General features: G+C 39.8%; 1 protein-coding gene across 1 annotated transcript in view; it reads left to right on the top strand.

Annotated features, from left to right (window-relative positions):
* dnah2 (dynein, axonemal, heavy chain 2) overlaps positions 1–16,047 on the top strand; it is a 179,045-nt gene that overhangs the window by 115,965 nt on the left and 47,033 nt on the right. Inside the window, exons 44-51 of the mRNA XM_051115409.1 lie at positions 4,133–4,269; positions 5,847–5,984; positions 6,059–6,217; positions 8,024–8,176; positions 8,640–8,731; positions 9,329–9,527; positions 12,385–12,609; positions 12,704–12,808. Of these exons, the coding sequence (XP_050971366.1) occupies positions 4,133–4,269; positions 5,847–5,984; positions 6,059–6,217; positions 8,024–8,176; positions 8,640–8,731; positions 9,329–9,527; positions 12,385–12,609; positions 12,704–12,808 (1,208 nt within the window). The remainder of the gene's footprint in view (positions 1–4,132; positions 4,270–5,846; positions 5,985–6,058; positions 6,218–8,023; positions 8,177–8,639; positions 8,732–9,328; positions 9,528–12,384; positions 12,610–12,703; positions 12,809–16,047) is intronic.

Raw genomic sequence — 16,047 nt, 5'->3', positions numbered from 1 at the left:
CACACGCCTCGCTGCCATAAAAAGCAATGGCCTCAATTACTGATTCTAATTTTTTTTGCCTAATTTTAATTGAAATCTCAACAGGACATTGCCTTTTTATGACACAGTGGGCCCTGTGCGCCATTCCTCAATTCTTTCACCGCAGGGTTGATGTTGCCTGTGGACCTGAGTTTCAGGCCTAATTGTACTTTGATGAATGTGTGATATAATTGGATATGAATATGTTTTTCATGCACGTACATCTGAATGTTGAAGGTCAATATTCGAGTCATTTTAGGTTTACTGCCAAGGTAAATGATCCAGGGCTATCAGCATTGTTCAAGTAGAACCAACTTTTGCTGTGATCTTGAATCAGAGCTAGGTCTGAGCCATATTGAGTGATTCCAGAAACTACAGACGCTGAACTGGTTGGAAAATAATGGGCTCAAGCATTAATTTTATTCAAATATTTTCATTTTATTCATGCTTTCTCTGAACAATCGTTTTGTTTTTGATCACGGTCAGATGTTCAAATCTTACATTGCCTAGTGTAGTCTATTTTGCATTAATGACTTGCCGACTGTTCATTAACCTTCTTGTTAAACCGTTCCTTAAAAGATAAATGAATGAATGAACACTGAATATCGATTTGAGTTGAAATATTGAGTCTGAGCTGAAGAGGTCAGAAAGTTATTTGCGAGATGCAGCTATGTCTGAAATGGGTTGTGCCAAGGGACACTGTAGTTTAGCAGCCATTACACAAAAATATTTGACTTCAGAGTGCTGCGCTCAATCAGTCAGGATCAAATATTCCAGACAGTTATGCAATATAGTCATAATTTTTAATGTCAAACAGCAGATAGAATGGAAGGCTTTTATAAAGTTAAGGCAAAAATCTTGCAATTGTAGTTTATTTCAATGAATGTTAGGAATATAATCAGATGTGCTGTAATTTTGGTATTAAAAAGTCAATTTTACTTTTACCCAGGAGATTGTGTGCTTTTTGAGGAATTCTAAGAGTCTGGTATTGATTACTACAAAACAGCCTTCCCTAGTTACCTCCCACACAAATGCTTTAGTCATTATTACGGATAAATTCATTCCCCCTTCAAGAGCCATATTGAATAGCTTTTGGAGAGCAGATTGGAATTAGTACATTTAGCTCTAGTGCATTTGCTTTTTAATGCGGTCGTTTTGTCTTGAAGCTCTCGCACGGTAATGCAGAGATCTAATGGATTCTGATCTCAATAGCTGATTCGTACACCTCAGGCTGTTTGTTTATTTAATTTTGCTTAGAACACTCTTTTTTTTCTCCTGCTTCCCTTGCAATTAAATTTTCCTATAGTTTGCGCTTAAGTTCTTCCCCATACTTTTAACCTAATTTGTGGAGCCGTTTTGTCTGTAGCCCTCATATTGTATACTCTAAACTCTTTCCATCACATAGACAGGAGTTTCCTATCAGTCGGAACTCTGTGGACGTATTGACTAAGAACATGACTTCGAATGAAGCATCGCCATTCTCCTGCCAGTTGTCAGTCTAACGAAAAATGGTCGTTCTTTTTGCAGCCCAAAGCTCTTCTCTCTGTTTTAGGGGCTCCTTTAGTTGCTTTCCGGTATCAGTAGGAGTCTTAAATGGATAGTTCACCCAAAAATGTTAACTCTTTAATTACTAATAACTCATTAATTACTCACACTCATCTCGTTCCAAACCCGTAATACCTTTGGGACACAAACTAAGATATTTGTATTGTTCTGATATTGTACTGAAACTTTCGAATTCATGAAAATGTTTTTCAAAATGTTAGTTGGTACGAAAGAAATGTACACCTGCTCCCTACCACGTGTAAATGGTGTGTAAAATGTACTGTGTTCTTTTTAGCAAACTAATGACACTTAATTTTGATGCACTATGTCATAATAAAGTGCATTTGCCCTTGTCCTCTTTTTTAATTAATTTTTTTATAGTTGAGTTGATAACTGTAAAACACAGCGCTTGTCACTGTCACTATTTAACCAGCCGTAAAAAAAAGGTCTGTGTATGTTTTTTTAAACTTCTCAAAGCTGTGGTTCCCATTGACTGCCATTATATGACAGACAGACTACAACGGTTTGAGTTAAAAATCTTTGTTTGTGTTCTACTAAAAAAACAAGACAACTGAATCTTGAATGCCCTGGGCGTAAGCAGATAAACATCACATTTTCATTTTTGGGTGAACTATCCCTTTAATTGAATATTTATTGTTAGGCATATTGGCTATTAATCTTTTTTTGCATTTATACAATATACTGGAGCCAAACCTGAGAAAGTAGACCAGAATATGTGACCCTGGACCACAAAACCAGTCTTAAGTCGCTGGGGTTTATTTGTAGCAATAGCCAAAAATGCATTGTATGGGTCAAAATTATTGATTTTTCTTTTATGGCAAAAATCATTAGGAAATTAAGTAAAGATCATGTTCCATGAAGATATTTTGTAAAATTCCTACTGTAAATGTATGAAAACTTAATTTTTGATTAGTTATATACATTGTTAAGAACATTATTTGAAGAACTTTAAAGGCAGTTTTCTCAATATTTTGATTTTATTGCCCCCTCAGATTCCTGATTTTTAAATAGTTGTATATCGGCCAAATATTGTCATATCCTAACAAACCATACATCAACGGAAAGCTTATTTATTCAGCTTTCATATGATGTATAAATCTCAATTTTGAAAAAATGACCCTTATGACTGGTTTTGTGATCCAGGGTCACATATTCCACTGGGTTCCTGGACACGCATTTTGCATAGCTGTAATTCATAGGCGGGGATTATGATAATTGTGAATGAGCGTACATATGCGCCCTATTTACAAATGATTTGAATTTATTAACATACACTTTTAACGATCAAATCCGAAGTTTACAAAGCGTTTGTGAATCCAGAGGAGTTTTACGTGCAAATTTCTCAGAATTTACTCATATATTTCCGCAGGATTTATGAATGAGGCTCAATGACTTTATTCAACAATTTCTTCTCTTCCACCGCATATGTGTGGTGCTGCTGACAGAGGAGCTGGCGTTCTGATGTAGAACGTCCATCTCTTTTAGTTCATCGTCTGTATATTCTGGTTCAAATAAGTAGGTCATCTTGCGTCAGCAGCACCATACGTGTGCGTCGTGGCACTCTAGTAGATGTGCGCCTGACACAGAAGAGAAGAAATTTGTTTTTGTTGCATACAAAACATATTCTCATAGCTTCATAAAATTAAGGCTGAACCAATAATGTCACATGGACTATTTTAATGATGTCCTCACTACCTTTTTGGGCCCTGAACATTTCATTTGTGTTGCTGTCTATGCAGAGTCAGAACTCTTTCAGCTGCTTTTAAAGAATATCTGAATTTGAGTTCCGAAGATGAACGAAGGACTTACAGGTTTGGAACCACATGAGCAATCAATGGCTTTTTAAATTTCCTTTAAAGGGAAAAAGTTTAAACTTCACCCAAAAATGAAAGTTCTGTCATTATTTGTATGGATTTCTTGTTTATATGAAAGTCTTATGGGTTTAAAATGACATGTAGGTGAGTAAATGATGACAGTACTTTAATTTTGGGGTGAACTGTCTCTTTAAGCTAACTGTCCCATTCTAATCACGATTTGCAGTGGCTCAGTACGGCTCGTATCTGTTGCCTGTGTCCCCTCCTCCCTGTTCAGAGAGGGAAGATGGCCCAGAGGAGATGTGACACTTCCTGTAGCTGTGTGTGACAGGTCTGGTGTTATTCGCTTACCCAGGCAGCCAGCAGGCCTGCTGCTTCCAGACAGGGCGCGTTTGTATGTGTGTGTATAAGACAGATGGGCTGTGCACCGTGTTTGTGTTTTATTGTTTTGAGTTCAGTAAATGAGACACACATGGGCTGATAAAGGGACAGGAAAAGATAAATGATCAATTAGAGGCTTCACCACAATTGCCTCCAAGTCTCTCTGGTGTCTGTGAAACCAAAACAGGGAAATGAGACTGACAGAGAAAAGAAGAGAAAGGCAAAATGAAAAATCGGGAGACAAAGAGATCCAGGGTGTATTAGGAAATTCACATTTATGTTTGTGTGTGTGTGTGTGTGTGTGTGTGTGTGTGTGAAGCACTAACACTTCCTCTCTGTGTGGCCGAACTCAGATGAGAAGCCTGATGAGAAGTGGATTGTGTTTGACGGGCCAGTGGACACGCTGTGGATCGAGAGCATGAACTCTGTAATGGATGACAACAAAGTCCTCACACTCATCAATGGAGAGAGAATCTCCATGCCCGAACAGGTATCGGTGCCAGACGATACTCGGCACACACTGAAACCTCTAATGGTGCCCACCCAGGGTTATTTCACTTCTGATTCCAGACCTGGTAGTGTACACATCACCTCACTAATCCATCAGGGTACTACACAGAACTATTTAGCATTTCCTTCACTTTTCATCAGTTATTGGGTGAATTTTGTGAAGAAATACATAAGGCATTTAAAGAAAAATAAAAGACACTGTCCAATAGTTTGGATTCAGTAAGTAATTTTTTTTTTTCTAAATAAATAAATAAAAGAATACCTTTTTTCTGCAAAGACATGTGAGATTGATCAAAAGTAACAGTAAATTAATTTGTATTTCAAATATGTGACCACAAACCCAGTCTTAAGTAGCACGGGTATATTTGTAGCAATAGCCAAAAATACATTGTATGGGTCAAAATTATCTTTTTTTTTTTTTCTTTTATGCCAAAAATCATTAGGATATTTAGTAAAGGTCATGTTCCATAAAGATATTCCTAAATTTCCTGTAAATATATCAGAACTTAATTTTTGATTAGTAATATGCATTGCTAAGAACTTCATTTGGACAACTTTAAAGGTGATTTTCTCAATATTTTCATTTTTTTGCACCCTCAGATTCCAGATTTTCAAGTAGTTGTATCTCAGCCGAGTAGTGTCCTATCCTAACAAACCATACATCAATGGAAAGCTTATTTATTCAGCTTTCATATGATGTATAAATCTCAGTTTAGAAAAATTGACTCTTACGACTGGATTTGGGGTCCAGGAATCACATATACTGAATATTTCATGTTCATTTGACACTGGAGACTGGAATAATGGCAGCTTAAAATTAAAATACATTATAATAGAAAAATGTTATTTTAATTTAATTTACATTATTTTATTGTAATAATATTTTACAAGATTACTGCTTTTACTGTATTTTTGATTAAATGAATGCAGCCTTGGTAAGCTTAAGAAACTTCAAAAAAAAAAACTGGTAATGAAATATATATAGATAGATAGATAGATAGATAGATAGATGAAGAGTTACTTTGCAAAAAACAGATAACTCGGTTTTTAACAATTTTCAAAAATCATGTTTTTTTATAGTGCGTTCCAGTTAATCTCAATCAAACTGCAGTTGGGTTATTAAAAAATAACTGTAAAAAATACAGCTAACTAACACAATAGAACACTATAAAACATGATAACATAATAAAAACCATGATTTTTGAAAATTAAAAAAGCGGCATTATCTGTTTTTCCAAATAAACTCTTCATATATATAACACTAAATATGTAAAAGCTTTACAGTTTAAATTTACAGTTTTTTTTTTAAATTAGTTTATATACAATTCTATTTTTTCCACTTAATTGTCATAGAAATAAATGTCACAATACATAAAATTGCAATGGCCCTAAAATAGATGTATGCAAAATAACATTTCATATTTATTTCTTTTGTTTTAGTGTGAAATAGGATGCTGTCATGTTCTTGACAGGTTTTGTGCGATTCACTTTTCAGCTAAGTGACAGTTTTGTGCTTATTTGGTTGGGTTTAACCATTAATGAGAGAGTGTGTTGCAGGTCTCATTATTGTTTGAAGTGGAGGATCTAGCTGTGGCGTCTCCTGCTACCGTGTCTCGCTGTGGTATGGTTTACAACGACTACTCTGATTTGACCTGGAAGCCTTACGTTCAGTCCTGGATGGAAAAACGGCAAAAGGTCGGGACACAAAGTTAAACATTGTCTTATAAATTTGGCAAAGTGCTTCATCTTTCTCTCTCATTCACTCTCAGGCTGAAATGAATCATCTCAAACAGCTGTTTGACCGCTACATAGACAAGATCCTCACTTTTAAGAAGACTCACTGTAAAGAGCTGGTGCCCATCACTGAACTGAATGGAGTGGCGTCGCTCTGTAGACTCTACGACTCACTAGCCACTGCAGAAAACGGGGTCAGAATACTTTCGCTTCATTGATGTGTAAAACCAATAGTGCAACTGTAGATGGACCATATGACCAACCTTCAGTCATGGAACATAAAATGTTCTTTTTTTTTTAAAGGAGAAGTCCACTTCTAAAACAAAGATTTACATATAATGTACTCAGCCCTTTGTCATCCAAGATATTCGTGTCTTTCTTTCTTCAGTCGTAAAGAAATTATGTTTTCTGAGGAAAACATTTCTGTATTTTTCTCCATATAATGGACTGGTATGGTGCCCTGATTTTGAACTTCCAAAAAGCAGTTTAAATGCGGCTTCAAACGATTCCAAATGCGGTTGTAAACAATCCCAATTTCAATACTTTTTAATCTAAAATGCTCGTCTTGCCTTTCTCTCCATGTGTATTCTGCCTCAAGACAGTCAGGGTATGTCAAAAAACTCCAATTGTATTTTCTCCCTTAACTTCAAAAATCATTTCAAAGTCATCCTACATCACTGCAGAAATTCCAACCCAGTCTTTGGAACGTGAACATGCAAAGAAGATTAAACACCCTTAACAAAAAAGGTAAAACAACAATATAGGACGATTTCGAAGTTGAGGGGGAACATGAGATGGGAGTTTTTCGACATACCCTAACTGTCACGAACTGGAACAAAAACAGTCCAAGCAGAGTAAGACAAGATGAGCGTTTGGCATTAAACAGTATATAAATGTATTACTCAAAATATTTAAATTGACATGGAAATGATTTTCCTTTAGGGGTTAGTTAGTCCTTTTAAAGCATGTTTTTGTTTATATCTGGGGTGTACAGCCACAGTTAAAGGTGACATATTATGAAAATCTGACTTTTTCCATGTTTCCGTGCTATAATCGGGTCCCCAGTGCATCTACCAACCCAGATAACGTGAAAAAGGGCAACCCAGTAAATTTTTTCTTTGGTAAGGCTTTCTCTGCAAGCTTGTGAAAAAGTAAACATGTCAGATTTCGCTCCCCCCGTGATGTAGAAAGGGGATCTTATTATAATATTACTGCCCTTAATTGCACATTTCCACCCACATCATTCTGTTTTTGCAAGCGACAACAGTGTACCAGTTCTAACGCCATGGCAAAAGTTTGAGCAAAAAGTTCTGTCATTGGCAGCAAAACACTATTTAGAGTCCCAGCCTCAGAGGAGACGAGAGCAGTGGATTTATTGATTTATTTACTGTAGCTATATTATGCTGCTGCCACACAGATCTAATATAAACATGCAATTTCTTTCCCAGCTGTTTAACTACACAGACTGTTTTTGTAACTCGTTTGTGTTTTTAACATAAACTTTTGTGTATTTGACAGTTTAAGCACAATATGATATAGACTCACTTGCTGTGTGACAGATTTCTGTGCGGTGCGTCGGATGTGTGCGCTTAGAAAACCCGATATCAGAAGTTTAAACTAATATGATTTAAAATGCATGATTTCACCGCAATAAACATGATAATAAAAACCAAACAGATGTTTTGGGCAGAGTATCTGAGATATGTGCTGTAAAGGAACAGTCCTATTCTGGAAAAGGGGGTGGGGAGCAGCAGCTCATTTGCATTTAAAGAGACATGCAGGAAAAAAAAGCGTGTTTCTGCTTCCACTCAAAATAGGCATTTTCAAAATTATATAATAAATGATCTGTGGGGTATTTTGAGCTGGAACATCACAGACACATTCTGGGGACACCTGAGATTTATATTACATGTTGTAAAAAGGGGCCTGATAGGGCATAATCAGTTTTAATATAGCTCATTTACAGAAACGTAATACTGTAATTCTCTCTGGATGCTCAGGTGAACCCAGCAGACTCGGAAAACTTTGGCCGTATGGTGGAGCTCTGGTTCATCTTCAGTCTCATATGGTCTGTGTGCGCTTCTGTAGATGAGGATGGACGCAAGAAGATTGACAACTTCCTGCGGGAAATAGAGGGAACTTTTCCTAACAAGGTAGACAGTGGCCCAAAAAGTGTATGGGCACTTAAATATGAAGTGTGTAATTTCTCTCCCAATAGTATTACCAAACAGACTTGCAAAAAAATGACTTTTGCCAATTCACTCTGGCTTCCACTGGTTCATTTATTTATTTAGTTACTTAATTATATATATTTATTATAGTTAAAGTGTTCTTGTCTTATCTTTAAATACATGTAGAGTTATTTAATGCATTTTAAATATAGCTCACACATTTTTAAGTATCCAAATACTTTTTGGAGCAGCAGTAGTCTATATACAGTGTGAAATAGATAACATGTATGTGTAATTAATGCAAATGTATGCACACACATGCTCAGACATGCTAATGTTACATGAAAAGTACTGATGCTCTGCATCTAGAACAAACATTTAGGCCTTTTTGCCTACAGAAACAAATATATTACTAGAGAAATAATCACGTTTTATTAAATCTCAGGACACCATCTACGAATACTACGTGGACACCAAGAACAAAACGTGGGCGTCATTTGAGGACAAGCTGCCCAAAGGCTGGCGCTACGCCTCCAAGTGAGATGTGTGTGTGTGTGTGTGTGTGTGTGCCCCCATCCTCCCCCTATTCAGGGGTCTCTGCCAGCCGCCTGCAGGCTCAGTCAAAGGCCTCTCGCCTGGCTCCCTCCCAGACTTCTGAATTCCCTGTCTATTCATATTTCTCATCTTTTTCATCCTTCTTCGTCTCTCTTTTCTCTCCCCTGCTCTCATTTGTCATGTCAGTCCAACTCTTTCCCCTTCATTGTCCTTTGTCCTCTTGGCTCTCTTTGCTCCCTCTTTGTCGGCTGTCCATTTTTCCATCCTGGGGTTCTTTTTTTTTCTTACCTGACTCTTTTTTTATCCCTCTGTTCATTTGAAATGTCTCGCTACATCTTTCAATTTTCAGTCTTTCAATCAGGACTTTTCACCTCCTCTTCCTCCTTGGTATTCTCATTCATTCTGCTCTCTCAACTCTATTTCCTCCCACCCATTTTTGCTCTTTCTCTCTCTCTTGCTCTGCATTCTACTTTTTCTCTTCATTTTTGTCCTCTTTTTAAAGCATGTCTCATACTTAGCCGTCCCACTTTTCAACTTTCTTGCTGGCGTCTTTTTTAATTATCATCTGTCTCTCTGCAGCGCTCCGTTCTATAAGATCATGGTGCCCACAGTGGACACGGTGCGCTATCATTACCTGGTTAAGGCTCTAGTGTCCGCTCAGCACCCTGTGCTCCTGACGGGTCCAGTGGGGACAGGAAAGACGTCAGTGGCCCAGAGTGTCCTGCAGAGCCTGGATTCGGTCACATGGGCCATGCTCACCATCAACATGTCTGCACAGGTGATGTGAATCACTTTTTAGTAGCAGTAAGCTAAGTTAAGGTAACACTTTATTTAAGGTCTCCTTGTTACACATGCTACATGTACTTACTATTATAATAACAATTAATTATGCATAATTACATGCAAGTAACCCTAAGCCAAACCCTGATCCTTACCCATGTTAATTAATATTACTGAGTACTTAAATGTGACCCTGGACCACAAAAGCAGTCATAAGTAACACGGGTATATTTGTAGCAATAGCCAACAATTCATCACATGAATCAAAATGATCAATTTTTCTTTTATGCCAAAAATCATTAGGATATTAAGTAAAGATCATGTTCCATGAAGATATTTAGTAAATTTTCTACCGTAAATATTTCAAGACTTATTTTTTGAATATGCATTGCTAAGAACTTCATTTGGACAACTTTAAAGCCGATTTTCTCAATATTTAGATTTTTTGCAGCCTCAGATTCCAGATTTTCAAATATTGTCCTGTCCTAACAAATCATGCATCAATAGAAAGCTTATTTATTCAGATTTCAGATAATGTATAAATCTCAGTTTCAAAAAACTGACCCTTATGACTGGTTTTGTGGTGCAGGGTCAAAAATGTATAAATACATTGTAACAATGACACCCTAAAATCAAGCGTAACCAACTTTGATCTCAACAGTACCACTGAATGATTTTTGTTTCTTTTAAAAACCCAAACATGAAACGGGCATAATTGTCAGTTATCATTTTTGCTTTGCTTTTCAGCTAAATATCTCACTTTTCTGTTAAGGTTGTTATGCATTTATTTAATTGCATATTTAAGCTATAAATAAAAGTCTTGTACTGGTAAGTAAAATATAAGCAAAGAAAACTTAAGTGCACTGAAAGATTGACAGAAGAAATGTTAAAAAGGGCCATTCATGAGCCATCACCGGGTATCTCCAGGGGGACTGTTTCTGTAATAAGTGAGCTGTAATTTGGGTTGAATAAAAGAATGAGTAATAATGAATGAATAATAGGTCATTTAAGTTTTGTTAAGAATATTTCCTAGCATAAAAGACTGACATATTAAAATAGTTATGAGTTCTGGTGCTTAGAATAGAAATATCTCCAGAGAACAAAAATTCAGTGTATGACTGTATTCAAAAGTTTGAGATTGAACAATAATATTGTGAAATACTATTGCAATTTAAAGTAACTGTTTTTTGTTTTAATATATTCTAGATTGTAATTGATTTCTGTGATGACAGAGCTGAATTTTCAAGCCATTGCTCCAGTATTCAGTGTCACATGATCGTTCAGAAATCATTCTAATAAAGCAATAAGCCCTAAGAAGCCGTGGTTTACAGTGAATTTATAACAACTAAGGAGTGTTGTTAGGCATGACGCGAAGAGTTAGCTGTTATAAATTCACTGTAAACCAGGGGTGTCCCTGTTAAAAATAACAGCATATGCTGGTAGGTAGGTTTTTATGCTGGTTTAAGCTGGTCCTTAGCTGGTTTATGCTGGTCCTTGACCAGGAACATGACCAGCTAAGGACCGGCATAAACCAGCAAAGAACCATCTTAAACCAGCATTAAAACATACCTAACCAGCATCCCAGCATCAAAACATACCTACCAGCATATGCTGTTTTTTTCACCAGGGGTCAAACTCCGGTCCTGGAGGGACGCAGCCCTGCAGAGTTTAGATGCAACCCTAATCAAAAACACCTGATCCAACTAATCAAGTCCTTCAGGCTTAATTGAAAACTGCATAGTATGTGTGTTGGAGCAGGGTTGGAACAAAACTCTGCAGGGCTTCGGGCCTCCAGGAGCAGAGTTTGACACCCCTGCTGTAAACCATGGCTTCACAGGGCTTATTGCTTTTATAAAATTTCATTTACGTAGTAAGGTTTCACAAAATAAAACAGAGCAAACAAAGTGTAATGATATTAATAAAAAAAGGTATTCTTCCACTAAACAATGTAGTTCCTCAGAAACAGTTGTGGTTGCAACCATAGATATATATACGTAGATGCCTCATTAGCGATTTTTTCTGTGGGCCACTGTACGTAAGCCATCCACCATATTGTTTTGGTCATATTGACGTCATTCACCATAGTAATCACTGAATATTCGAAATGCCACAGTCCCGCACAGCCATTGGTCTGCGAACCTACAGTATGGTGAATGACATCAAGTTCACCATTCCGAAATGGCGGGCGCATCTACGTGCTTAGAGCGGTTGAATGGGGCGTCTATACATATTTTATATCTATGGTTGCAACAAAGTGGTTGCCAAGCAACAGACAAAAGTACACAAAGGTGTATGTCTTAAATTTACAACAGCTTAAAAAGAGGCTCAACCAATCAGAATAAAGGACCGGAACTATCCGTTTTATAGTGGGGTTATTATTGTCAATATTGAAAACCATTTTTGTGGAAACTGTGATCCTTTTTTTAAGGATTATTTGATTCATGACTTTTTACTGATTAATTGAATGCATCCTTGATGAATAAAGTATAATTTTTTTTCAAAGAAAAAAAAAACTGAATTTTTGCATTAGTCACCTCCAGGATGCTCAGAGGGCTCTCTCTCTCTGTTTAATCAGTGTGTGCAGTGATATTTTAGCAGTCCACTCTCACATCTGTAATGAGCTGAGTCATTGCTCAGATGGCCCAACCTGACGAGCAAATATTAGAACACATGGTGAGAGCACCACCATCATCATCCATCTCCAACTATCATCATCATCATCATTTGTTATTATAATAAAGAGTTTTCCACTAATGTTCAAATCTGCAGTCACGCTCGCTGAATATTTGATCGTCTCTGGGTTTACTTGCTAACATTCTTGTCTTCATAACATTATTTTTCTATCTTTGTCTCAGACTAGCTCTAATAACGTGCAGGAGATCATTGAGTCTCGGGTGGAAAAGAGGATTAAAGGTGTGTACGTTCCAGTGGGAGGGAAAAGGATGGTCGTTTTCCTGGATGATCTCAACATGCCCGCCATGGACGACTTTGGCTCCCAGCCGCCTCTGGAGCTGCTCCGCCTCTGGATCGACTATGGCTTCTGGTACGACCGCCAGAAACAGATCCTCAAGTGTATCAAGGTAAAACTGTGTGTGCATTTCATCAATTTTCATATGAGTATATATTTTAGATGTGCGTGTGAATACATGTCTTCTCTCTTACGTGATCTAAAAGGACATTTTCCTACTGGCTGCGATGGGTCCCCCTGGTGGAGGGAGGACTCAGATATCAGGACGCCTGCAGAGTCGCTTTAATCTTATCAACATGACATTTCCTACAGTGAGTAGACATTGACTCTAAACTAGGTGTAAATTGATGGAATTATGATGGAAATGTGACAGCAACGCTTTCCCGTTGGTACACAGCATGTAACAGCTTGATAGTGTAAAGGCAGCTATTGATAAAAAACTAAAATAGAAAGAAGTCTACAGACTAATCACAGTAAGTAAAGTAAGTGCACAGACAAATCACAAGTCATTATTAAAATTTTATGATGACATTATTGCTGTTTAAATAGTTAATCTGCTGCTTCATTGGTAACTTCCTGTTTGGTGGCAATAAAAGGAGGCCTACATCAAACAGGAAGCTGCGAAGTATTGTTTTGCTGTTGTGGACTCTACCAAGCGTTTATCTCTGTTTTCATTGCCCTGTTTTTGTCATTGCCACGGTTTTGTTTTATTATCATAGTTTTGCCTTTGTTTTTTCCATAGTTCTGTCTAGTTTTGCCATCGTTCCTTTCCTTGTTTATTTGTTACTTTTCGGACTGCTCTCTTCTGGTTTTGGACTCTGCCTGTTTATTGGATTTACGTTATTGTGTTGCCCTGGATATTCTGTTTGTTTGGTTACTCGACCCTGCCTGTCTTGACTACGATCTGTTAATAAAAGCTCGCACTTGGATCTTACACGCTTCCGACGAGTCCCATTACAGAATACTTCGCCTCCCAAAGATCCAGCGGCTTTCAAACACAGATCTACCATGGATCCAGCATCACGCCTCCTCCGTCTCCATCAAGGTAATCGGCCCATTGAGGATTATGTTGTGGACTTTTGTCAATTGTGTCATTTGGTCAACTTTAATGATGTGGCACTCAAGGACATTTTTAGAGCAGGACTAAACAACCCATTCGTTTTGGCCTACCTGGAGGTAAGATTCACTGGTCTTTGGAAAATACATTGACTTTACGTTATTGGCTGGATCACCATTTACTGTGGGATGAGTGCTTTTTACTGTCATGGGATTGCGGATGAGGGATCCCAAACCACAATCCAGCAGTAACTTCCAACCCGCCACAGCCTGCTCACGTCACGTCACGTCACGTCTGCCAAGCCACAGCCTGCTCACGCCACGCCTGCCAAGCCACAGCCTGCTCACGCCACGCCTGCCAAGCCTGCACCCACGCCTGCCGCTCACGCCATGCCTGCCGCTCCAGGGCCTGCTCACGCCATGCCTGCCGCTCCAGGGCCTGCTCACGCCATGCCTGCCGCTCCAGGGCCTGCTCACGCCACGCCTGCCGTCCCAGAGCGTCCACAAGATGGCCGCCATCCCAGAGCCTGTCCACAAGATGGCATGGCCGCCTGTTCCAGAGCCTGCACCCGTCCACAAGATGGCCGCCATCCCAGAGCCAGTCCACAAGATGGCCGCCATCCCCAAACCTAGTTCACAAGATGTCCACCATCCCCAAGCCTGTTCACAAGATGGCCGCCATCCCCAAGCCTGTTCAGATGGCATCCTCAAGCCTGTTCACAAGATGGCCGCCTCCCCAGAGCCAGTTCACAAGATGGCCACCATCCCCTGTTCAGCCTGCCACATAAGATGGCTGCCATCCCAGAACCCGCAGTCAGCACTCGGACGCCGCCTATGGTCATGATGGCCCACGTGCTGGACTCACCCCTAATAGCTGTATGGGCAGCTAAAATGGCGCTCCATCACGTCACGGCTGCTACCCCAGGGTCAAGTCAAGTCAGGGCTACACTTTCTGTGCCAAGTCAAGATACAGCTGTTCTCCATGAGCCAAGCCAAGATACAGCTGTTCTCCATGAGCCAAGCCAAGATACAGCTGTTCTCCATGAGTCAAGCCAAGACACAGCTGCTGTTCTCCATGAGTCAAGCCAAGACACAGCTGTTGTTCTCCATGAATCAAGCCAAGATACAGCTGTTGTTCTCCATGAGTCAAGCCAAGACACAGCTGTTGTTCTCCATGAGTCAAGCCAAGATACAGCTGTTGTTCTCCATGAGTCAAGCCAAGATACAGCTGTTCCCCATGAGTCAAGCCAAGATACAGCTGTTCCCCACGAGTCAAGCCAAGTCACAGCTGTGTCCCACGAGTCAAGCCAAGTCACAGCTGTGTCCCACGAGTCAAGCCCGGTCTCAGCTGTTCCCCATGAGTCAAGCCAAGTCACAGCTGTTCCCCATGAGTCAAGCCAAGTCACAGCTGTTCCCCATGAGTCAAGCCAAGTCACAGCTGTTCCCCATGAGTCAAGCCATGTTGTTCCTGAGTCAAGCCATGTTGTTCCTGAGTCGAGCCATGTTGTTCCTGAGTCGAGTCAAGTTGTTCCTGAGTCAGCAGTTGTTCTGTTCCCGAGCCATGTCAGTCGAGCCATGTTGTTCCTGAGTCAAGCCATGTTGTTCCTGAGTCAAGTTTCCATGTTTCCAAGTCAAGTCAAGTCAAGTCAAGTTGCAGCTGCGTTTCCTGAGTCAAGTCAAGTTTCCAAGTCCAGTCAGGTCACGGCTGTTGTTCCAGAGTCAAGTCAGGCTACAGCTGCTGTTCCAGTGTCAAGTCAGGCTGCAGCTGTTGTTCCAGCATCAAGTCAAGTTAAAGCTGTGTTTCCTGTGTCAAGTCAGGTCAGAGCTGATCTTCCGAAGTCCAGTCAAGTTACAGCTATTGCTCCTGTGTCAAGTAAAGCTATAGCTGTAGCCCTCAAGTCAAGCAAAGTCACTACCGATCTTCACAAGCCAAGCCAAACTACAGTTGATCTCCCTGAGCCAAGCCAAGCTACAGCAGATCTTCATGAGCCAAGTCAAGTTGCTGCTGAACCAAGTCAAGCTTGACCTTCATGAGCCAAGTCAAGCCACAGCTGACCTTCATGAGCCAAGTCAAGCCACAGCTGATCTCCCTGAGCCAAGTCAAATCACAGCTGACCTTCATGAGCCAAGTCAAGTCACAGCTGACCCTCATGAACCAAGTCAAGTTACGGCAGACCTCCCTGAGTCAAGTCAAGTCACGACATACCTCCATGAATCAAGTCAAGAAACTGCTGCCCTGTCCAGGTCCCCTACCTTTCCAAATTACTTTACATCTCAGCTGACCACCAAGAACCTCATCACGCCTCAGCTGATCCCCTAAGCCATCATGTATCTACTTTGGAGCCCACGCTCCCAAGCCACAAGTTCACAGCATCCACACCCTCAAGACCAACAGACATCCCACTATCTACTGTGCTGCCTGTAATGGCTGTCGCCATTTTCAGTGTGTGGGCTGCACACTCTGCTCCAGAGGCCTCGTCTGTCCACGAGTCTG

Source organism: Labeo rohita, chromosome 7 (genome assembly GCF_022985175.1).
Source record: "Labeo rohita strain BAU-BD-2019 chromosome 7, IGBB_LRoh.1.0, whole genome shotgun sequence".
NCBI lineage: Eukaryota > Metazoa > Chordata > Actinopteri > Cypriniformes > Cyprinidae > Labeo > Labeo rohita.
The sequence above is the reverse complement of the archived record's forward strand: the minus strand, read 5'-3'. Positions and strand labels throughout refer to the sequence as shown.